At 44.2% G+C, this 25137-nt stretch overlaps 1 protein-coding gene and 1 non-coding gene across 3 annotated transcripts; both read right to left on the bottom strand.

Moving 5' to 3' along the window:
* Positions 1-1806: 1806 nt before the first annotated feature.
* LOC112263260 (kinesin-like protein KIF24) lies at positions 1807-17266 on the bottom strand. Of its 2 annotated transcripts, XM_024439336.2 has the most exons (13): positions 16244-17264; positions 15848-16010; positions 11862-11959; positions 8018-8254; positions 6562-6649; positions 6270-6391; positions 5814-5919; positions 5637-5708; positions 5358-5467; positions 3121-5234; positions 2380-2915; positions 2136-2229; positions 1807-1931 (listed from the first exon to the last, which is right to left on the bottom strand). In XM_024439336.2, exons 1-11 carry the CDS (start codon positions 16993-16995, stop codon positions 2809-2811), a joined length of 3969 nt encoding a protein of 1322 aa, XP_024295104.1. In that variant the 5' UTR covers positions 16996-17264; the 3' UTR covers positions 1807-1931; positions 2136-2229; positions 2380-2808. The 2 variants fall into 2 exon arrangements, with proteins under 2 accessions (XP_024295104.1, XP_024295106.1); XM_024439338.2 differs by lacking the exon at positions 8018-8254 and having other exon boundaries at positions 16244-17266.
* An 804-nt stretch (positions 17267-18070) lies between these two features.
* Positions 18071-18142, bottom strand: trnah-gug. Its single transcript has one exon. It is a non-coding gene; the product is annotated as a tRNA-His (tRNA).
* Between the last annotated feature and the right edge of the window lie 6995 nt (positions 18143-25137).

Below are 25137 nucleotides of genomic sequence, written 5' to 3'. Positions count from 1 at the left end.
GGCTGAATGAGAACAGCTATTTCCCATTAAAATGTTATGGTATGCCATTGCTTTTGATTGTAGGTCACTCTGGTATGCCTACATTATGATCAAGTAGCCTACATGGCCACTGTTCAAACTGTAACATAAAGTGGGTACAGCCTCAGTGTTCACAGTAAACGCATGCTGGAAGTTGCACAGAATTTTCACAATGTTAAAGTTTGCTCTCAGTAGACTTGAAATTCGCTGTGCCAAAAAAAATTAGAGGGAACATTGGTGGTAAGTATGGCATCACTGGGGTACATCCTTGGGGCCGAGATACCTTCCATCCAGGACCTCTATACCAGGCGTTGTCAGAGAAAGGCCCAAAATATTGTCAGACTCCAGCCACCCAAGCCATAGACGGTTCACGGTTCTGCTACCGCACAGCAAGCAGTATTAGCGCATTAAGTCTAGAACCAACAGAACCCTGAACAGCTTCTACCCACAAGCCATAAGATTGCTAAACAAGACTGCTAAATAGCTAATAAAATGGCTCCCCCGGACTACCTGCATTGATCCTTTTATGCACAAACACTGGACACTCACACATACTTACACTGACACCACAACACACTACATACGCCCACACACACATAACATGCGCACACATACATACTGACACCACACACACTTTCACACTCAACATATACTCTACGGTCTATTATCTATCCTGTTGACTAGTTCACTTTACCCATACCTATAAGTACATAGCTATCTCATTTACCTCATACCCCTGCACATCAACTCAGTACTGGTACTCCCTGTATATAGCCGTGCTATTTTTACTCAAGATTTTTGTTATTCACTCTGTATTTATGCCTTGTGTCATATCAATTTTATATATTTATATTAACTCTGCATTGTTGGAAAAGGACATGTAAGTAAACATTTCACTTTTAGTCTACACCGGTTGTTTTACGAAACATGTGACTTTTCTTTTTGAGTGAATTGTGCAATACATTTTCTACTCTGAAAACTAGGATTTTCACACACAGTACCTCTATCTGCTGGCAAGACAGATGAACAACTGGCAGACATCTTCTTTGCGCCATGCATTTCAAAGACCAACCACAGAGGACAGGCCTACCACATAAAAAAAGTGATTTTTCTTCCATGTATATTTAATCTCTCGTGGATAGACTACCTAAACTACCAAAGTACAACATTATAATGATTCCATAACTTTTTATGGTTAGTTACTCATAGCAAAATTCTTGAAATGACAGAGGTTGGGAATCTCCATAGAGATAGAGGGCTCATCTTTGTATCTGTGCCATTATAGGTCTGTGACAGCATGGGCAGCACCATTGAGGCGATCTCCATTTTGATGTAGCACATTTTCTTCTTCACAATTGGCTGATCCCTCCTGATTACCAGGGTTGGACATGACTCCAACAGGGTCACCAGGAGGCATTCGACAATGAAGTTGGAAGTCCCACCCAGTTGACTACATTATAATGGTGGAAGCCCTCAATGGTGCTGTCCATGCTAATATGGCCTTTTGGCCACTAGAGGACTCTATCATTCTCTATGGGAATCTCATTATTTGTGATACAGGCTAAAGTAGTACAGTTCCTTAATCACGAAGGTACTGGCTATAAGTGTTTGTTCCTGTAGGCTACTGTTTAAAAAAATAAAGCTCACTCCACACAAGTTCACTCCACACCCACACAAATTATTTGCCTGGTGTAACTTAAGGTACGTCAGACAGGTTTGGGGTCAATTCAGCTTTCAATTCAGAAACAGAACTGAATTGAAATTCACTCCATGAATTGAAAATGACTAATAGTTTTCAACAAGGATTTTTCAGTTGGGTGAGGTAGGGCTGTAGCAGAGATCTCAGGCTCCGAATGCACACAGCCTTCTGCTCCATGATCTCATCCAGTTTATGAACGTAACTCCCTAAAGTCCTGAAGAATAGAGAGGGACCGGTGAGACAGACAGGGAAGGAAGTTGGATCAACAAATGGTAGACAGTCATGGAGAGCACTACTCTCAAACCAAGTGTCCCATTCAGCAACAATAATAGTAATTGCAATGAATCTAATGAATTCAATCCATGATTTACGAGCTAGTATATTTAATACTTGTATATACAAGGTGCTGAGTTCTCACCACGTCAGACTGTTGGCACAGCAATGTCCCCTCTCTACGACACATAGACTCTATCTGCTTCAACTGCTCCCAATGGGTCTGGACAACACACCACCTGACGAACACAGAAGGGAGAAATGGAGAGAAAGAGAGAGATAGAGAGAGAAGGAAAGAGGAAGAGATGGCAAGGGATAGAGCCAGGATGAGTAAGGAACCATAAACTTACACATTGTTCATGATACATAACAGATAGACTTGAACTTACTGGGCATGCTCCAGGGCTTCCCGAGTAGAGAAGGAGAGGGTGGCTGGGGGTCCAACGTGCTTTAACAAACCGTTTGGAACGTCTGGACTGCTTGAACCGCTGAGACGGCATGGAGTGTGGCGATTAGGAGGACTGTTTGAACTGGGCGACTGAGATTGGTCCTGCAAAATGTTAAATTGCACGGGGTTGTTCATTTGTTGGAGAATTTGTACACTAGGGATGGAGGAGTTGGTTGTATCCTGAAATGTGTGTTTAGTCGCGATGGGAGGCTTATGTGTATGCTGTGGTACATTGGTGGAAGGCAGAGGGTGTGATGTTTGTGTGTTGGGCCGGACTGGGCCTTGGGAGCACTTGGTTGTGTGTGTATTGGATACAGTGAGGTTGTGTGGTGAGTGGAAGTGTGGAGAAGGGCCAGGGGGACAGGTAGAGTCAGGAGCCTAGGACCTCCCTCCCTAACTGGGCTGGGGTTTTCAGGATTCCTCTTTGGTCTTGGACAGACACCAAGGAGACCACAGGGGCAGATGGTTTGGTCATAGCTGGACAGAACAGACAACACAAGAGAATTAGAGCAACATTTGACAATTTCTTCTTTTTAAATTTTTTTTACACGCAATCCCCTAACAAAACCGCAATTCTCACAAATGAACAATGTCAATTAGAAGATGGCAATTATTTACAGAGATATTAAGTAAACAATGCGGGGGGGAAAAATCATTGCACACGCTTGTGTATGTGACTCACCCATTCTCCAGAGAGGAGCAGCGTCCATCTTGGATCTCCTCTGATCCATGTGGCCTTCACCACTCTTCCCATCTATCACTAGAGTGGGTACTAGAGACTGGCCACTGTCCGCCACCCCTTTTCCCTTTCCACCTTCCCTAGGCAGGAGGGAGGGGGAGTAGGTGCTGTGTGGTACCTGCTGGCAGAGGAAGGAGTCTGTGGCTGCCAGCCTGTCTACTTGAAGCAAGGAAAGTGAGAGGGGGTCCATGGTGCATCTAGATGAATCGCCCGAGGACTCACAGTGTGGTGGTGAAGAAGGGGGCATTTGAGCCACAACTCCAGAATTATTTTGGCTCTCAGGGGGAAGCCTTGTGGTGCCAACCGCTGCTCCCCTCCCCGTCTGCACAAAGGACAGAAGGGGATTGGCAGGGTCTATAAGACGTAGCAGCTCAGCACCTGGTAGTGCGGTCCTCTTTCTGGGGCTTAGTGGTATTCCCTGCTGGCAACGGCAAATGGGGACATTTTGGAAGTGTAGGCACATGCTACTGGAGCTCTGGTTGATGTGCTTGGACTCCAGGGACAGGTCGTTGAGCTTGGCTGGGGGCGGGGGTGGAGAGAGGGGCCTCTCGGCCGGAGCGTGGTGGCTGCAGTGTCGGTAAAAGCTGTCGTTGTCACTGTTGCTGTCTGTGGAGCTGCGGGTGAAGTCATTAACGGCAACCTCTCCTTCCTCCTCTGTGCTCCATTCAGCCACCAGCAGCATGTCCTCTTCTCCTCCCTCCTTGTGTTCCCCTGCCCACCCCCTCCTCTCAAATGCCCCACGGAGGCTAGATGTTAACCGTTCCTCCTCCCCAAGACGCAACACAGCCCCTGTCCACCTGCCACCCTCTTCTGACTCGACCACTCGACACTCTGGCCATGCCCATCTCCCTCTCCTCTCCTCCTCCTTGGGTGACCCCCATTCGTCCCCACTCCCTCTCTCCACTCCTCCTCCTCCTGTCCCTCTGTCATCCAGCCTGCTGATGGTAGACAGCACTGATCCAACCCCGGGGACGAGACACTTGAGGATGTGCTCTCCACTACCATCATTATCTCCTTCATTATCATCATCATTATCGCCATTGTGGCAGTGGCTCTGAGACGTGTTGTTAGAGAGGTGACTCTGTACCCTCCCCTTTGCCTCCACTGTGACCCCTGCAGTCCCTTCCCCCCGGAGCGGGAGGTGATCTCCCCCAGCCCCAGCAGTGGCCCTGTACCCAGCCAGCAGCTCCTCCACACCGCGGCAGACAGATGGAGAGGCAGGCAGAGGCTGCTGGAGCCACTGCATCTGCTGCAGCTGCTGGTGGTATCTTCTCAAATGCCTCTCTCTTTCCTTCTCGCTCTCCAGCTCCCTTGGCGTCTCAGTTTCTCTCTCCCTTTCCCATTCTGTACTAGTCCTTCTATCTCTCTCCCTGACCTCTCCCAACTCTCTCTGTTCCTCAGCCGTCTTCTCTCTCTCCCTCTCCCCCACAATTCGGTCCTGCTCTATCCATCTCCTGCCCTCTCCCTCTCCTTTACTCGTAGTAGTCCTCTGCCTCTCTGCTCCTCTGAGGCAGGAAGCAGCAGCTGCCCTCTTACCTATGGCCATCTGGCTTGTAGTGGCTCTTTCTTCTCTGGGTATTTCCCAAAGGGTTGTCCTCCCCTCTCCCATTCGCTGTCTCGTCACCCAAGCCACCCCATGGTCCTGTTCCGTGTTGGAATCATCTGTCTTCTCACGTTCCTTTCTGTGCCCTTTCTTTTCCACCTCCCTCTCTCCCACTCCCTCCCTCCTCCTGCGCCTCCAAAGCCCCCGGCCCAGTGAGCCCCTCACCGGTGTGGTGTGCTCCAAACAGAGGTCTTCTCTCCCCCTCCCAAAGCCCTCCCCCGCCCCCTGGCCCTTTGGTGTGGAGCAGAGCAGAGCTCCCCCTGGGGCTAACCTCCTAGCAGGGGTGCCAGTCACATTTGGGGCCTCCCTATGTCCCCCCAACTTCACCCCTTTTGGGGGACTTTTCCCCCTGCTGGCACTAGTACCAATGCTGCTAGTCTGATCATGTTCCGGGGATGGGGACGGGGTGACTGTGGGCCGTCTTCTCCCCCCTCCCCCCCTCAGCTCCTTCACCCTGTAGAGCCAATGGGACATGATATATCACAGGCCAATGTCACTGACCAATTAAACAATGACGTCAAAACTGTTGAGTCGGAGTCTGTGCTCTCATATGACCTACGTAATACGCAACACTCACCGGTCAGCGTATCTCAGCGTATTGAGTGTGTGTTTGGTTGCTAGGTGACCGGGGGAAACGTTTGCAATCATACATGTCTTTGAATCACCAACAAAGGAGTCCTTCAAAACCTATACAGACAACAAGGTAAACAGAGTATGAACAAAGTGGTACTGACCCACATTCTATCATTCCCTGTGGACAACACAGTTGAATCCCAAACCTGGTGTGGAGTTGCTCAGATGTGTTGTTGAGAGTTGAACCTGTGAACGTTTGCAATGTGTGTGTGAGATTCTTTACCTGTGTGAGCTTGCTCTGTCTGAACGGTGTGTGTGACTGCTCTTGGTCCAGAGAACGGATACATTCTTTCAGCTGAAACAAATAGGCTACATGTTAACAGCAATCCCGTTTTATGTGTGTGTGAAAATGAACAATAAAGTATTGTATTGTATCCTGTTGTGTGTGTGTTGCGCTCACTGCCAGTAGACTCTGGTTGATCTCTGCCCCCTCCATGCGACTCAGTCTGTCTGGGTCTCTGGAGTCTGCTGCTCTCTCACTCCCAGCCAGATCCACAAATGACATCCTACACAACACAGTGTGGGACACATCTGGTCCGATTACTTTTAATTTAATGTCACATAAACTATGTTACAAAGCTACTGAATTGCGCAGGCACGCACGCACGCACGCGCACACACACACACACACACATTGTGTACTGTAGCTAATCATACATAAAATAACACATTCAATCTCAGGTATATTGCTGAATATGTGTTATATTTGAGATTATAAACTGTGTCTGCAAACTCCATATACCTGGTTGATCATTTTCTATATATCACTCTCAAAACAAAAATATGGAAATGAGTTTTGCTACCTGGAACTAATTTGGCGACTTTGTCCTATAAGTTATTATAACGTGACACTGACCTGCCAGTGGCCCGATGGCCAGAGTCTCTGAGCTGTATCTGGAGCAGAGCGTGGGAGCGGGACGACACAGGGTTGACTCCACTTACCCCCTGGGTGCGCTCCCCTGTACCCCACAAGATCACCTGGAGGGCGGAGAGAGGAGAAGGTGGGGAGGATGAATGAGGAGGGGTGGAGGCAGGAGAAGCGATGAAAGGAGGATGGAATGAAGAAGGGAAATAAATCAAAACAGCAAGACAGGGAGGTATAACAGACGAGAATAGGAAGCATGAGAAGAGAGGAATACAAGTCTCACCTCTAGCAATGAGTTGACAGACTCCACTGTGACCTCTCTTAGCCCTGCTATCTGAACCACTTGGTGCCCATCCTCCCTTGCAAACAAGCTGCATAGAGAAGACACAGATATCATTATAAAGAGACCAATCAGAGGTTTACTGGTTCACTTATTTCCTGAGTGGTTCATTGAGTGGTTCACTGAGTAGTTCACTGGTTCCGTGGTTCGTTGAGTGGTTCACTGAGTGGTTGTGGTTCAACTGGTTCACTGGCTCAATGTTATTATGAAGGAACCAATCAGAGAGCATGGTTATGACCATGTCATTGTGAAGGGACTAGAGGTCGATCGATTAATCGGCATGGCTGATTAATTAGGTCCGATTTCAATTTTTCATAACAATCGGTAATCTGCATTTTTGGACGCCGATTATGGCCGATTACATTGCACTCCATGAGGAGACTGCATGGCAGGCTGACCACCTGTTACGCGAGTGTAGCAAGGAGCGAAGGTAAGTTGCTAGCTAGCATTAAACTTATCGTATAAAAAACAATCAATCTTCACATAATCAATAGTTAACTACACATGGTTGATGATATTAGGTTAACTAGCTTGTCCTGCGTTGCATATAATCAATGTGGTGCCTGTTAATTTATCATCGAATCACAGCCTACTTCGCCAATGTCACGACTTCTACCGAAGTCGGCTCCTCTCCTTGTTCGGTCGGTGTTCTGCGGTCGACGTCACCGGTCTTCTAGCCATCATCGATCTATTTTTCATGTTCCATTTGTTTTGTCTGTTTTTTTCAACCTAATTGGGATCAGGTTGAAAAATCATAATCGGTTGACCTCGAGAATGGACCAATCAGAGAGCAGGGTTATGTTCAGTGATGCATCATAATTCCTATAATAACTACAACCTAAAACTTCTTAACTGGGAATATTGAAGAACTGGGAATATTCAACCACCAGCTTTTCATATGTTCTCATGTTCTGAGCAAGGAACTTAAACATTAGCTTTTTTAAATGGCACATATTCTACTTTTACTTTCTTCTCCAACCCTGTGTTTTTGCATTATTTAAACCAAATTGAGCATGTTTCATTATTTATTTGAGACTTAATAGATTTTATTTATGTATTATATGAAGTTAAAATAAGTGTTCATTGTTCATTCAGTATTGTTGTAATTGTCATTATTACATATATATATGATAAAAATGGTCTTCCAATAATTGGGATAAGGTTGAAAAATCATAATTGGTCGACCTCGAGAATGGACCAATCAGAGAGCAGGGTTATGTTCAGTGATGTAGTCAATTTACTAAACCTCAAGTGCGAGTCGAGTCCCAAGCCTCTAGTGTTCGAGTCAGAGTCCAAGTTAGAGTGTTACATTATGAAATATTTTCTGAAAACAAAGTCACAACTACTGGTCGAGATAAGTCAGTCCTGAACTTGAGTACATACACAATCACACACGCACCGTTTTCTACGGTCCAACAAGTCGTAGAGCTGGCCACAGTAGATCTCAAAGAAGCTGACATTGACATAGACGTGGGATGTGACTGCAGAGTTGCCACAGTCCTGGGTGGAGTGCAGCTGGGTAAATATGTCCCTGGCAGCCAGAGCGTATAGCCCCTGTCTCTGAGGAGGACAACCCAGCATGGTGTGTGTCTTCCCTGCTCCCGTCTGGCCGTATGCAAAACAAGTGGCCTTGCCTCTGCCAACGTACATACAGACAGAACTAGGTCACACAATATCCCATTACAAATCAAATCTAATTTTATGTGTCACATGCTTCGTAAACAACAGGTGTAGACTAACAGTGAAATTCTTACTTACGGGGCCCTTCCCAACAACGTAGAGAGAAAAAGATAGAGAAATAGTCGAAGAAACAGAAAAATAGACAAATAACAACACAATCAGTCCTGAGTCGATGCGCAGGGGTACGAGTTAATTTAGAAAGATATGTACAGTTGAAGTCTGAAGTTTACATACACCTCAGCCAAATACATTTAATCTCAGTTTTCACAATTCCTGACATTTAGTCCTAGTAAAAATTCCCTGTCTTAGGTCAGTTAGGATCACCACATTATTTTAAGAATTTCAAATGTCAGAATAATAGTAGAGAAAATGATTTATTTCAGCTTTTATTTCTTTCATCACTTTCCCAGTGGGTCAGAAGTTTACATACACTCCATTAGTATTTGGCAGCATTGCCTTTAAATTGTTTAACTTGAGTCAAACGTTACGGGCAGCCTTCCACAAGCTTCCTACAATAAGTTTGGTGAATTTTGGCCTATTCCTCCTGACAGAGCTGGTGTAATGGAGTCAGGTTTGTAGGCCTCCTTGCTTGTACCTGTTTTAACATTTTCTATAGGATTGAGTATAGGGCTTTGTGATGGCCACTCCAATTCCTTGACTTTGTTGTCCTTTTGCCATTTTGCCACAACTTTGGAAGTATGCTTGGGGTCATTGTCCATTTGGAAGACCCATTTGCGACCAAGCTTTAATTTCCTGACTGATGTCTTGAGATGTTGCTTCAATATATCCACATCATTTTCCTGCCTCATGATGCCATCTATTTTGTGAAGTGCACCAGTCCCACCTGCAGCAAAGCACCCCCACAACATGATGCTACCACCCCTGTGCTTCACTGTTGGGATGGTGTTCTTCGGCTTGCAAGCATCCCCCTTTTACCTCCAAACATAACAATGGTCATTATGGCCAAACAGTTCTATTTTTCAGACCAGAAGACATTCCTCCAAAAAGTACGATCTTTGTCCCCAAAACGTCTGTCTTTTTTTAAAATGGTGGTTTTGGAGCAGTGGCTTTTTCCTAGCTGAACGGCCTTTCAGGTTATGTCGATATAGGACTCGTTTTACTGTGGATATAGATACTTTGTACCTGTTTCCTCCAGCATCTTCACAAGGTCCTTTGCTGTTGTTCTGGGATTGATTTGCACTTTTCGCACCAAAGTACATTCATCTCTAGGAGACAGAACGTGTCTCCTTCCTGAGTGCTATGATGGCTGCGTGGTGTTTATACTTGTGTACTATTGTTTGTACAGATGAACAGGGTACCTTCAGGCATTTGTAAATTGCTCCCAAGGATGAACCAGACTTGTGGAGGTCTACAATTTCTTTTGTGAGGTCTTGGCTGATTTCTTTTGATTTTCCCATGATGTCAAAGCAAAGAGGCACTGAGTTTGAAGGTAGGCCTTGATATACATCCACAGGTACACCTCCAATTGACTCAAATTATGTAAATTAGACTATCAGAAGCTTCTAAAGCCATGACATAATTTTCTGGAATTTTGCAAGCTGTTTAAAGACACAGTCAACTTAGTGTATGTAAACCTCTGACCAACTGGAATGGAGATACAGTAAATTATAAGTGAAATAATCTGTCTGTATTGTCGGAAAAAATACTTGTGTCATGCACACAGTAGATGTCCTAACCGACTTGCTATAGTCGGTTAGGACAACTACTTTTGCTATAACAAAACTATAGTTCGTTAAAAAGAACAACAACCAACAACTTCCGACTTCAACTGTACACGTAGGTCAGAATAAAGGGACTAGGCAACGGGATAGATAATAAACAGTAACCTCACCGTATGTGATGAGTCAAAAGAGTTTATTGCAAAAAGGGTCAGTGCAGATATTACAGGTAGATATTGCTTAACTATTTAACTAACTATTAGCAGTCTTATAGCCTGGGGGTAGAAGCTGTTCAGGGTCCTGTTGGTTCCAGACTTGGTCATAGGTACTACTTGCCGTGTGGTAGCAGAGAAAACAGTCTGTGACTTGGATGGCTGAAGTCTTTGACAATTTTTAGGGCCTTCCTCTAACACCGCCTGGTATAGAGTTGCTGGATGGCAGGGAGCTCGGCCCCAGTGGTGTACTCAGGGTTCTTACAGACAGTGGCAAGTCATATTCAAGGACCATTCATTTTGTATTAGTTCATATTATGCAACTGTTTCTAGCCGCCAACAGATGGCAGTATATCGCCACAATCTCATGAAAGAAAAATATTTATTTACTACATACATAGGCGGTAAGTCAGTACTGATGATTTTGTCATTTGAATAGCAGAGTTTGGGGACATGCTACTGGTGAACACACATTTCCTATTCACATTACTACACAACTCCAGCTTAATGACTGGGTAGGCTGTGTGAGGGAAATGGAACGGCCACCAGAAAGGGCATGAGCACGGCTGCCGCTTGATAAGGCGGAATATAGCCGGCGCCCTGTGAATGAAAAGCTCTGGATGTTGTTGCAGAGAAAAAGTAACCTAGTGTAGAACTGGCGCCAGTGCAGGATGCAGCGTTGTGTCTTTCCCCCTTCATGTGGCTCTTCAGGGCCGATTCACCCAGTCTGACGCATTTATTTGCACCTTACATGGTGTGGGTTGGTTGGGTCCAGTGATGTAGTGGTAAAAAAAGGTGAGTAAACTTTTAGCAAAAATATAAAATGCAACATGTAAGGTGTTGGTCCCATGTTTCATGAGCTGAAATAAAAGAGCCCATAAGTGTTCCATATGCACAAAAGCCAGGTTTGAATCTACATTTTCCCGGCAGTTTATCGATGGGATGTTTGGCGGCGCCTAATCAGTCAGTTCTGTACCTACCTGGCTAAGTGGCAGTGAGGGTGGAATGAGCGAGCTCGCCTGGCAACCACAGCACGAAACACGTGAGGCAATAAAACTCAGCAGTCTGCATGGAAATTAATTTGCAAGACCAATACATTATCTGTTCTCCTCTCATTTTAACTCAAGTACTTTTCAAGTACCAACCTGAGAAAATGTCTGCTTTTTAAGGTATTCCAGTACTTGAATTTCAGAGTGCCAAATTCAAGTACATTAAGAACATCAAGCAATTTGTGAAAACCCTGTGTCCTGGGCGTACGCACTACCCTCTGTAGCGCCTTCCGTTCAGATGCCAAGCAGTTGCCGTACCAAGTGGTGATGCAGCCAGTCAAGATGCAGCCAGTCAAGATCTTTTCTGCCTCCTGAGGGGGAATAGGCGTTGCCATGCCCTCTTCACGACTGTGTTAATGTGTATGGACCATGCTAGTTCTTTAGTGATGTGGGCACTGAGGAACTTGAAGCTCTCGACCTGTTTGACCTGTTTGAGCGCAACTGTTTTAGGGTACATTACGGTAAACAACACCTAGTTGCTCCTCTGCAGCTAGATCATTGTGTTACAGCAGGGGTTTTACACACGCGGGGAATATGGCTAACACCGACAGACCTTCCTTATTGGAGTCCCTCCCCGTTTTCTTTTGTTTAGAACCCAATGAACACAACACAAGGTTCCTTACCCGTTGAGGACATGCTGTATCAGCGGAAAGGCTGTTTTCAGGTACACATCCACATTGGAGCTCTCTTCCCCAAACACCTCATCATAATTAAACCTGTGCTGTGGAGGGGACCAGAGAAGAGTACAGAAACACACACAGATCAACACTGTGTTACAAGGAACAGGGGGCCTGAAGCTATATGAATTATATTTATGTACCTTAACTTGGGTTGCAAAGGGTAGGAAACTTTACAGGAACTTTACGGAAATTTTCCATGGGAAGTTAAGCCCTGGAATTTAGGGAATTTAGTTTAAATTCACCAAAAAAAGTTAGCTTATAACAGTTTAGGATAGACATAAGGCAATTCTAGGTCTTGTGGCATATTTGAATAAACTATCCCCAATTCAATGGAATTGCAACCCTCTGCATGCACAGTGCATTCTTCCATCACATGTGCAGTGCTCTCTTCCATCACATATACAGCTGATTCTCAAGATCTTTCTCACTAATGAGATGCTATTGTGCCCACACTACTACACTGTCTGAGCCAAGGACTACATGCTTTCTGGTAAGTTTTGATTAAAAATCTGGGTGGGGTGAATATATTTTATTTGACATACATGATTTTTTGTTAACTAGTAAATAGTAGCCTACAGTAAAGTGTGTTTAAATCATTACTAACTTGTTAACAATTTCTGCTAGTTAGTTTTTTCTACCATGTGGGTTTTAGCTTGCTTGAGCCTGCTAACTGAGGAGTGTTAATTCACCTGTTTCCATACGTGTTTCATTTTAACACATGTATCTTACAAAGGAGTTGTTTAATCTAACTGCTTAACTATTTATCTGTACATGGAATTGTATTTGTTTTTTTAAACATATTTTTTTCTAACCTTTACAGGAAAATGCCACGGGCACTATCTGATGTGTGGAGAGATTTCACTCTAGCTGATGTAGAAGGGAAAGCTGTGTACATTTGCAAATACTGTGCCAAATCGTATGTGAAGAATGCAACAAAGAATTATCTGGCCAAGTGCATATGGTTCCCTCAGCGCTCACAACAAGCAACCTCTGACAAAATTCCCTCTACTTCTATTTGAGGTGAAAATGATGAATCAGACACCTTATCGATGGCAACAACTCACGGTCCTCCTGGAATCAGAAGTTTTTTTTGACTCAATGGAAGAACGTAGTCAGAGAGATGCTGATGAATGTTTTGCTCGAGCTGTTTATGCAACTGGTTCACCTCTGATGCTCACAGGCCATGTGTATTGGAAGAGATTTCTGAATGTTCTATTCTACAAGAGCACAGACACAAGGGACAACAGACACACCAGTCTCTACATTGCAGATGAGCTGAAGGCAGTCATCAATGACCTTGGACCACAGAAGGTATTTGCGCTGGTGACAGACAATGCTGCGAACATGAAGGCTGCTTGGTCTAAAGTGGAGGAGTCCTACCCTTACATCACACCCATTGGCTGTGCTGCTCATGCATTGAATCTACTCCTCAAAGATATCATGGCACTGAAAACAATGGAAACACTCTACAAGAGAGCCAAGGAAATGGTTAGGTATGTGAAGGGTCATCAAGTTATAGCAGCAATCTACCTCACCAAGCAAAGTGAGACGAATAAGAGCACCACATTGAAGCTGCCCAGCAACACACGTTGGGGTGGTATTGTCATCATGTTTGACAGTCTCCTGGAGGGGAAGGAGTCTCTCCAAGAAATGGCCATATCACAGTCTGCCGATATGGACAGCCCCATCAAGAGGATCCTCCTGGATGATGTATTTTGGGAGAGAGTGGTAAGCAGCCTGAAACTCCTGAAACCTATAGCAATAGCCATTGCACTGATTGAGCGAGACAATGCCATCCTGTCTGATATTCAGACTCTGCTTGCAGATGTAAGAGAAGAAATCCGTACTGCCCTGCCCACTTCACTGTTGCTCCAAGCAGAGGAAACTGCAGTTCTGAAATACATCAAAAAGCCTGAAGACTTCTGCCTGAAGCCCATACACGCCGCAGCGTACATGTTGGACCCCAAGTATGCTGGCAAGAGCATCCTGTCTGGTGCAGAGATCAACAAGGCCTATGGTGTCACCACTACCGTGTCTCGCCACCTTGGCCTGGATGAGGGCAAGGTTCTTGGCAAGTCTGGCGAAGTACACTTCCAAGCAAGGGCTTTGGGATGGAGATGCAATATGGCAGTCGTGCCAACAAATCTCATCAGCCACCTGGTTGAAGGGACTTTGTGGATCTGAGGCTCTTTCCCCTGTTGCCTCCATCATCCTCCAAATCCCAACATCAGCCGCCTCCGAGCTCAACTGGTGCTTGTTTGGGAACACTCACACCAAAGCACACAACTGGCTGACCAATACAAGGGTTGGAAAATTGGTGGCATTCCGGGCAAATTTGAGGCTTTTTTTTGACAACGAGCCATCCTAAACAAGGTTGAGGCCTCAGAGTCTGATGTTCAAGAGGTGGACATTGAGGAGGTCCAGGGAGAAGACATGAAAGCCTGAGACGAAGACAACCAAATGCTTTAGTTTCTAGAATATCATTTTACAGATTTATGTTGCAAATGTTTTTGGGAGATGCAATGGATCATTGGGGATCATTCAATATTCCCTTTCTTTTGTTGTTCAGTGAAATCATCCCATGTGAAAAGTCAACAAATTTAATTAAAGTTAAATTCGTAACTACATTTTTTTTTTATGTCTACTGGAAGGATTTAATCATTTGCAATTACGTCTACTTATGATAAGGTAAAAGGTTTATGTTTCTGTTTCCATATGATATGGTAAATATATCCAATGCAAAATACATCTACATTTAAATGGTATTCATATTAATTTGCATATATTTCCGTTAATTCCCATATATTCCAGTTAATTCCCATATATTCCCACAGAAAGTTTCCACCTCTGAATATTCCCCAAAATGTGCAACCCTAGCCTTGTACACAGTACATCCAAACATGCAGATATAGGATCTTAATTTGATCACTCTTTTGTTGCTGAGAATTTTCCTGCATGGCAGGAAATGCAAGCTTGTAGTGTATTTGCGTTTTAAAAAGGCTTCTAAAAAGTTTGTAATTTCTGAAATTCAGACTTGACTTACCCTAACGAAAAATGTATCAATGTAAATGAACTATTATCCACATAATAATTCACATTTCCTGTTGTTGCCAGATAATTTTTCTGCAGTAGCAAACTGGCCCAAATTTAAGATCCTACATCTGTATAATATACAAACATACATAATGTCTCCTTTATTGTACCTATATACTGTATATTCACGGTCTGTACTGTATACATTGCTATATTCAAGTCTTGCTAGACTCTGTCCTCTGTGACTGTGTGATGTAGCCTCTGAGTGTACTGTACATTAGAGTTCTGCTACCCAACCCGATCCCGACAGGCCCCGACATTATACATCGGGTTACGGCCACGTAGGGCCTGTTTCTTCATCAATAACCAGGGTACGGGTAGGGCTCGGTATTACTAAATTGATCAATAAAATGTTGAAGATGAGCCATTTGCGCGTGCTCTGCTGCGCAGTACAGTCATATCTGACTAAGATCATAACGTGGCGTCAGAAGTGCTTCGACCTTGTCAAATTTAAGACTGGAGAGATTATTTCGCCAAAATTATAATTCTCATTGAGTTTTGTCGGAGTTTAGAGTGACCAAAAGTAGCTAACAGCTCTCTCATGTCTCTTCATTGAACAGAGCAGCCCAAGCGGAGCCGTTGCTATGGATACTCACAGAGTCAGAGCACCATGAGCAGAGCGCATGCAGAGTGTGCTGCACGCAGGGAGCGAGTGAGAAAGAGGAGCAGCTAATGGATTTACTAACAGGGGAAGTTATTTCTGGTTTCGGGCAGGGCCTTAAATTTAGCAGAAGCAATCGGGCCTGGGTAGGGTAGGGCCTGAGCGTCACCAGCATGGGTAGAAGCTTGACTTTAAATTCATGCCTGTGCAGGGCTCTACTGGACCTGGTACCTACTTGGAGTATGTACTGGGTCAGGTCCACTGCCTCTTTGCTCTCATGGACCACCACAGAATCTCCATCATGGGCTGTGACCACGTCTGCCTCCCCTCTCCTGTTCTCAGCATTGGTCAGGGGCCTCTTCCTCACACACACACTGATCCTCTGCTCACCTGCCTCCCTACAACACACACACACAAGCACAAATTACAGGTATTTTGAACAACAGTATAATTAATAAGAGAGAGTTACCTTTTCCAGCTAACCAAGTGTGAGGGGCAGTTATTTGTAGAATGAAAAGAAGTAGGAAAACAGATGAAAGGAGAGACAGCAGCAGACCAGAGACGACCAGCCTAGTGACCCATACACTATCAACAACAGCATTATACACAATTGAAACATAATACAACTTACTTTCTGGTTGACACCGGGCTACTCAGGGTCAGACCATAGTTGCAGCCAATAGTTCTCCTCGATGTGTACATGTATGTGGGTTCATCCGTCCTCCTGGATGTCCCATCCGTCCTCCTGGATGTCCCATCCGCCTCCCGGCGCACCTCAGGTCTTGGCCCGCTGCCGATGGTCGTCCCCTCCTTGTAAATGCAGACGCCCTGACGCTGGGTCACTTTGCTGTTGCTCCTGTGCACTGTGGTCCGTCTGACAGTCTGCTTGTGAGGACAGCTACGCATCGGCGTCCCACTGATCTGGGTTTTGTGTATGGGTGACCCTCTGCTGAGGTCGCAGCGTGGTTGGGGTTTAACCCCTGTGTTCGGGCTCGGGAAGGGGTGGACACCAGCCCCCCTGTGACTGTCATAGTCACTGAGCCATCCGCGTTTGGGCTCGCTCAACCTACCATCACCATCAAAATCTAGCTGCCTGCATGCGGGGACTTTGCTGCCCGAAGTGAAAGTCTTTCTTGTCATCACAACTCTATCGTCATCGTGGCCCCCATGGTCCTCCTCTTCCTCTTCCTCCAGAGACTTGACCAGCTGTACCAGATGGAACAGCCGGGCACGGTCCCCCATGCTGTGGACCCCCACGCTCGAGTAGTCGCCCATGGTGAGCAAAGACAGGTGTCCAGCACGTCTCAGTCCCATGGCGGTAAAACAAGGGTAGTGACGCTGAAGCCCGACCTCGCGCAGGCACTCGTACAGGCATGATGTCATCGCCTCAACTGGTTCCTTCTCACCTCTGGCATGTGTGCGCAATCCCTGTGAGGGAACGAGCGGTGGTCATTCCATTTGGTTAATGTTGGAGCGCGCTGTCCCCAAGGCGGCACAACCAAATAGACCTTCAGTAGCCTTGTCTACAAATGTATAAACTGGTGGAGAACTCCCTTGCTTACACCTTGCCTTCCTCCATGCTTTTTGTTGATGAATGATAGCCTACTCTTGTGGCTGGGTGTGCTGCATGCTTTGGTGCTGAAACGTGACACTGCTGACGGTGGCACTATGTCACACATTGCAGTGTAGCAAATATGATAAATATAGATGAGCCAACAGAACAACAGCTGTCATAGCTTTACAGTTATGTTGACAGCTGCAGTATTCTGGCAGTTGTGAAAGACCATGTCATGAAAACTCTTGAATTTGGAATAGGAATTCACTGGGATATTGTTGAGGACCCAGGGGAGGAAAATGCTGTAAACATTTAAATAATAATTTTGTCTCTCACCTCACCTGGCTGTAGTTTTTCAAAGCAAGGTGAGGTGCCAAGCAAGTAGGTTAGTCCAAAAGTGCCCACATCACTCACCAATGTTCGAACTTCGAAGTTAGTCTCCTCTTCGGGAAGATTAACTGACCAAACGAGCTCTCTGTCTCGTGTATCAACGCTAAGAATCTAACATACCGGTATGCACTACATTTTTAAACAGTGGAAATCTCCTTCCCACTGTTTCCATACACAAAAAGCATCTCCATAACGACGGTTTGAGTTAGCGCATTTCTTCCCGCTGTAAACTTAGACCAATGAGCATTCTGCTGCTGCATGTGCATTAAATTGAGAAAGGCAGAAAGGGCAGAATTAGTTTGCTTTGTGCGCCGGCTGCTGGCGAATCGGAATATTCCATTTACGCACGGCGCGCTGCACTCACATGGCTCCTTGCGTTTTGTCTGCTGATCATTAGCTGTGGGCCAAAAGCTATGCGATAGTTAACTTTATTCTTTTTTTGTAGGGAAGACTAAGTTGCTTTCAAAAACATCTAAAAACAGAGCCCTTTTGCCGTGACATTGTGTATCGCAATGCCGTGACCCGGATTCGAACCGGGGTTGCTGCGGCCACAACGCAGAGTACTAACCACTATACGATCACGGCGAGCTACCAGGGCTTGCCCCTAGACGGGAGAAATTGGGATTTGTAGTGACGTTGATAATAAACTGGCTTATTGTTGAGTTGTGTAGCGTATTTTTAATTTTATGTTTACCTTTATTTTCCTAGGCAAGTCAATTAAAAACAAATTCTTGTTTACAATGATGGCCTACCAAAAGGCAAAATAACTCCTGCGGGGACGGGGGCTGGGATTATAAATACAAATATTTTTTAAATAAATGACATATAAATATAGGACAAAACACACATCACGACAAGAGAGACAACACAACACTACATAAAGAGAGATCTAAGAAAACAACATAGCAAGGCAGCAACACATGACAACACAGCATGGTAGCAACACAACATGACAACAACATGGTAGCAGCACAAAACATGGTACATTATTGGGCCCAGACAACAGCACAAAGGGCAGGAAGGTAGAGACAACAAAAAAAACATCACGCAAAGCAGCCACAACTGTCTGTAAGAGTGTCCATGATTGAGTCTTTGAATGAAGAGATTGAGATAAAACTCCAGTTTGAGTGTTTGTTGCGGCTCGTTCCAGTCGCTAGCTGCAGCGAACTGAAAAGAGGAGCGACCCAGGGATGTGTGCTTTGGGGACCTTTAACAGAATGTGACTGGCATAACGGGTGTTGTATGTGGAGGATGAGGGCTGCAGTAGATCTCTCAGATAGGGGGGAGTGAGGCCTAAGAGGGTTTTATGAATAAGCATCAAGCAGTGGGTCTTGCGGCAGGTATACAGAGATGACCCGTTTACAGAGTATAGAGTGCAGTGATGTGTCCTGTAAGGAGCATTGGTGGCAAATCTGATGGCCGAATGGTAAAGAACATCTAGCCGCTCGAGAGCACCCTTACCTGCTGATCTATAAATTATGTCTCCGTAATCTAGCATGGGTAGGATGGTCATCCGAATCAGGGTTAGTTTGGCAGCTGGGGTGAAAGAGGAGCGATTATGATAGAGGAACCCAAGTCTAGATTTAACCTTAGCCTACAGATTTGATATTTGCTGAGAAGGACAATGTACCGTCTAGCCATACTCCCAAGTACTTGTATGAGGTGACAACCTCAAACTCTAAACCCTCAGAGGTTGTAATCACAATGTTGGGGGGAGGGTCATTCTTATCAAACCACATTACTTTTATTTTGGAGGTGTTCAGGGACAGGGACATACAGGGAACCACTGCTCCTGCCATCTTAAATTATGTCACCGAGTAGGCTGATACCCCTTTAATGGACCCAAGGGCCATAGGTAAGGCTGTACATTGCAATATGAATGTCAATACGCACAATGGGGTGATATCTGACAGTTAGAGTTCCATAATATGATGAACTACCATGCTAATATTTGTGTAAACTCTTCAGAATCGTAATCTGTGGGTGTCATCGAGTAGCCTCATACCCCAATTTATGGATCCGAGATCCATATACAGGAGCTAAGGGTGTATAGTGCATAGAAGTATAACCCCCAATGCAATTCTAATACATAATCTAATACATAATCAGTGCGATTTCAACATTTTAAATGATTGTCTTTCGTTGCATTTATATAACAACATTCCGACCTTGTTGAGCATTATCTAGTCCAAATATGTCACGATTCCACTCTTTTTGTATCCGTTTGAATCACTTTCATTTTATTTTGAAGAGGAAAGGCAAATTCCACTATTGTGGCTAATCCTTGTTGTGGCTAGCTTCGGAGGGGTGAGAGGCTGTCAGGTGAGGAAGTGTCTGTGGATGGTGGCTGGAAGAGCGCGCTTGTTTGAAAAGGAAAAGCTCGGTAAACTACTAACAAAGATTAACATCAAGACGAAGCAGCTGCTTTACAAGGCCTGAGTGATCCACGACAAAGCGATCGGCATTCGAGGGGTTCGACTTCAAACGAGGGAGTGAAATAGAATCCAACGTATTATATTGTGGTAGGCGGTTTTAGCAACAGCTGTGCAGGACTGTGGTCGACATTAATGATATGCAGATATCCTGATGGTGTGGGTGGGGATGAAAGTGAAAAGAAAAAATAATGGCCCTGCTATAAACGCTGCTAACAGCAGTGGCACTTCTAGTGTTGAGAACGTGAAGTGAAAAACAATGTAGTAATGTGTCAAGTTGTACTCGTGTTTGATGCGACCACGGGGGTCTGTCTCATATAAACCCTAAGATTCTGAAAATGAAAACTCCCAATGGGAAGAAAACCACAAGTCATTTCAATGAGCTTCGGCTAAACTGAGGGGGGATTTCTGGGGTTCCACTGTCTATGTCCATAGGTTTATTTCAAAGAAAATGTAGAGGGGGGCATAATGGTTGAATCCAAAAGTCTGTTCAGTATGAAAGAAATCCTGTCAGTACTATTAATGTTTGAGAAGGATTTATGTAAGAAAGTACAGATGGGCTTCCTGGTTTTCATTGTTAAGAGAGTTTGTCCCACCTCCATTAAGGTGTCTTAAATGCCAATGAATGGGACATGTAGTGGCTCTGTGCAAAGGAAAGGAAGGATGTGCCAAGGGGGGAGGGGCACATGATTCTGGTGAATGTGGGAACAATGTCAAGGTTTAACTGTTGTAATTGGGGTGGGAACAGAGTGCCACATTTGATGGATGCCAGCTACAGAAAAAGGCTAGAGAGGCCCAAAGATATAAAATCACTCATAATGACTCTTATGCAGACGCTGCAAGGCAGATTGATGGAACTATTAGGCAGAATGATGGAGACAATAGGGCCTCTCCTGGAATAAGTGGACCTACTGTAGGAAATGTTGCTTATGTTGGTCCAGACACGGATACTAGACCTGTTCAGAAATCTTGTTCTCACATATTGACGCCTAATAATAATACTAATGATGGAATGTCTCAGTATGATGATAATTAAGTTATGGTTTTTGTTATCCTTCAGTGGAATGACAGAAGCCTTATTGCTAACGGTCAGGAGTTTTAAGAAATATGTCATTGATTTAGAGATCAACCCTGATGTGATATGTTTTCAAGAAACATGGCTTAGACCACATCTTGATTGTATTATTCCTGGTTATTGATCAATCAGATCTGATAGATTGGACAGGGTGGTGAGTGTGCTAAGGGAAGGTCTTGAATATCATAATATAACTGTCTCATATGAATGAGTGGTGGTGGGAATCTACAGTGCAGGTAGTAATATTAAGTTACAACATTTTCACAACCCTAGTCATCAACTATCTGTAGCAATATTTGATGAAATATCAGGAGAATTGGGCTCTAGAGAGATATGGTATGGCAACTTTAATACACATAGTAGTTCATGGGGAAGCACACATACAGATGCTGATAGTACTATTGTGGAAGATATGATGGAAACCAGCATTAGTATGTCTTAACGATGGATGTGGTACAAGAGTCGATGTTGTTAGAGGGGTTACATCCTGCCTGGACCTCTCACTGGCTTCTAACTCATGCATCTTTGTGTGAATGTAATGTAATGAATGATTCGACTGTTGGACGTGATCATTTCCTGATTTCATTCACTTTGATGTTACTATTCCAGATAGAGTATCATTCAGAAGATGGTGCTTTTCATAAAGCAGACTGGGAAAAGTTTGGTGATCATTGCCTCAAAGTCTGTTGGAGTGCTGCGTGTGCTGCGAATTTATATGTGCCAGTGAGTGAAGTGGGTGGAAAAAAAGGAAGGTGGTTCCTTGGTGGACTGAAGAGTGCGCTGTAGCTATTTGAGAAAGAAATAGGGCTTACAGAGTGTTGCATAGCAATATGACTCCTGAGAATCTACTTGATTTCCAAAGGAAGAGGGCTTTAGTACGTAGGGTCGTTAAAGTCTGTCAAGAGAAATGCATGGAGACAGTTCTGCTCTACAATAGGCAGGGGTACTGAGCTGGGGGATGTATAGTCTATGTTGAAGAAGATAACTGAAATAAGCAAGTTCATATTTTGACTCAAATTCCAGGTTTTGATCCAAAAATTGCTGAAACTGATAAAGAAAAATCTGACTTGTTGGGGAAGACATTTGTTAGGGTACATAGTGGGGTTACTTTGAGATTTTAAATGCTCATGTTAATGTGTATAAGAAAAAGGATACTTTTGACTCTTCTTTGGATGCTGTTTTTCACCGTAGATGAGATGCGTTCAACCTTAATAAGCTGTGTGTCACGCCCTGACAGTAGAGATCTTTTTATTCACTATGTTTGGTTGGTCAGGGTGTGACTCGGCTGGGAAACTCTATGTTCTTTGTTTCTATGTTTTGGCCGGGTAGGGTTCTCAATCAGGGACAGCTGTCTATCGTTGTCTCGGATTGGGAATCATACTTAGGCATTCCCCCCCTTTTTTATTTGTGGGTAGTTGTCTTTGTTTGATGCAGGTATAGCCTGCATAGGTTTTGGCCTTATTTAATCCCTCTTTCAAAGTTAAAATAGGATCCATTTTTATCTGATGCCTATGGAGTCCTATTTTGTTCAACATTACGATTAACAGTGGGTTTTCAAATGTAGGTAGGGGTGTTGGGGCTTCCCTATGCTAAGAATGGAGCTATTTGGAAGAGGGGAAGGAATGTCTTGTGATCAAATCTATTCAACAAGCTATAGTGGATGTTGAAAGATGGTTGATTGACTGGGGTTTAAATTGTCAATGGCGAAGTCTTGTTGTTCTCGAAGAAGAAAGTTGCTGATAATATACAGTTGTTTCTGTATGGACAGTCTATGGGGAGGGTTTCTAAGTATAAATATTTTGGTCCATGGTTCAATGAGCGATATACAGTTGAAGTCGAAAGTTTACATACAGTTAGGTTGGGGTCATTAACTTCGTTTTTCAACCACTTCACAAATTTCTTGTTAGCAAAAAAATAGTTTTGGCAAGTCGGTTAGGACATCTACTTTGTGCACGACACAAGTAATTTTTCCAACAATTGTTTACAGACAGATTAATTAACTGCATCACAATTTCAGTGGGTCAGAAGTTTACATACACTAAGTTGACTGTGCCTTTAAACAGCTTGTAAAATTCCAGAAAATTATGTCATGGCTTTGGAAGCTTCTGTTAGACTAATCATTTGAGTCAATTGGAGGTGTAACTGTGGATGTATTTCAAGGCTTACCTTCAAACTCAGTGCCTCTTTGCTTGACATCATGGGAAAATCAAAAGAAATCAGCAAAGAACCCGGAAAAGAAATTGTAGACCTCCACAAGTCTGGTTAATCTTGGGAGCAATTTCCAAATGCCTGAAGGTACCACGTTCATCTGTACAAACAATAGTATGCAAGTATAAACACCATGGGACCACGCAGCCGTCATACCGCTCAGGAAGGAGACGCGTTCTGTCTCCTAGAGATGAACGTACTTTGGTACGAAAAGTGCAAATCAATCCCAGAACAACAGCAAAGGACCTTGTGAAGATGCTGGAGGAAACAGGTACAAAGTATCTATATCCACAGTAAAACGAGTCCTATATCGACATAACCTGAAAGGCCGCTCAGCAAGGAAGAAGCCACTGCTCCAAAACCGCCATTAAAAAAAGCCAGACTACGGTTTGCAACTGCACATAGGGACAAAGATCATACTTTTTGGAGAAATGTCCTCTGGTCTGACGATACAAAAACATAACTATTTGGCCATAATGACCATTGTTATGTTAGGAGGGAAAAGGGGGAGGCTTGCAAGCCAAAGAACACCATCCCAACAGTGAAGCCCTGGGGTGGCAGCATCATGTTGTGGGGGTGCTGTGCTGCATGAGGGACTGGTGCACTTCACAAAATAGATGGCATCATGAGGAGGGAAATTATGTGGATATATTGAAGCAACATTTCAAGACATCAGTCAGGAAGTTAAAGCTTGGTCGCAAATGGGTCTTCCAAATGGACAATGACCCAAAGCACACTTCCAAAGTTGTGGAAAAATGGCTAAAGGACAACAAAGTCAAGGTATTGGAGTGGCCATCACAAAGCCCTGACCTCAATCCTATAGAAAATATGTGGGCAGAACTGAAAAAGCGTGTGCGAGCAATGAGGCCTACAAACCGGACTCAATTACACCAGCTCTGTCAGGAGGAACGGGCCAAATTTCACCCATCTTTTTGTGGGAAGCTTGCGGAAGGCTACCCGAAATGTTTGACCCAAGTTAAACAATTTAAAGGCAATGCTACCAAATACTAATTGAGTGTATGTAAACTTCTGACCCACTGGGAATGTGATGAAGGAAATAAAAGATGAAATAAATCATTCTATCTGCTGTTATTCTGGCATTTCACATTCTTAAAATAAAGTGGTGATCCTACCTGACCTAAGACATGGGATTTTTACTAGGATTAAATGTCAGGAATTGTGAAAAACTGAGTTTAAATGTATTTGCCTAAGGTGTATGTAAACTTCCGACTTCAACTGTACATGGACAGATTATGTCATAAATGTTGAAACCAGGTGTAAGAAGGTGTTGAATCTTATGTGCTCGGTCTCTGGTTATGAATGGGTGCTAATAGACAATCGTTGATGAACTATATTTTGGTTGGACAGTTGGAAAGCTTGCTGATGAGTGGTTTGAGGGAGTTGGAGGTTGGCCCTTCTGTGGTGATAGGGGATTTTCCTCCATGGTTACTCCCAGGTCCGGTTCTTGATCTAACTTTGGTAGAGAAAATGAAAGATTGGTCAGAAGTCAGTGATATTTTGGAAAACTGGTTGACAATTACATTGGTAAAAGTATTTATGCTTTTTTACTGTTTTTCATAGATGGATCCAAGGACCCAGATAGTGGGTGCAGAGGAGCAGGCGTTTGTGTTCCTGAATTTGATGTGCAGATATGTAGAAGACTAGATGAACTGTCAGTATACTCAGTTGAACTGTTGGCAATAGTAGTTGCCCTCCAGTGGGTGAAGGACATACAACCTGTTATAATTATAGTATGCTCAGATTCTCTGTCTGTATGGAATAGTTTATAATCTGGTAAATCTAATAGGAGTGACCTACTATTGGAGGTATTCATGTAATTATGGAGAATTGAGAGAATGGGTGTA

This window comes from Oncorhynchus tshawytscha, linkage group LG12 (assembly GCF_018296145.1).
Source record: "Oncorhynchus tshawytscha isolate Ot180627B linkage group LG12, Otsh_v2.0, whole genome shotgun sequence".
Classification (NCBI taxonomy): Eukaryota; Metazoa; Chordata; class Actinopteri; order Salmoniformes; family Salmonidae; genus Oncorhynchus; species Oncorhynchus tshawytscha.
This window is presented reverse-complemented; position numbering and strand designations above follow the sequence as displayed.

Coding starts and splice junctions, on each gene's coding strand:
- LOC112263260 (XM_024439336.2), bottom strand. CDS start 16,995: ATGACATCATGCCTGTACGAGTGCCTGCGCGAGGTCGGGCTTCAGCGT. Junction 11,960..15,847: donor TGACCCAGTACATACTCCAA/GTAGGTACCAGG, acceptor TCCCCTCCACAG/CACAGGTTTAATTATGATGA. Junction 2,916..3,120: donor TGCTCCTCTCTGGAGAATGG/GTGAGTCACATA, acceptor TGTTCTGTCCAG/CTATGACCAAACCATCTGCC.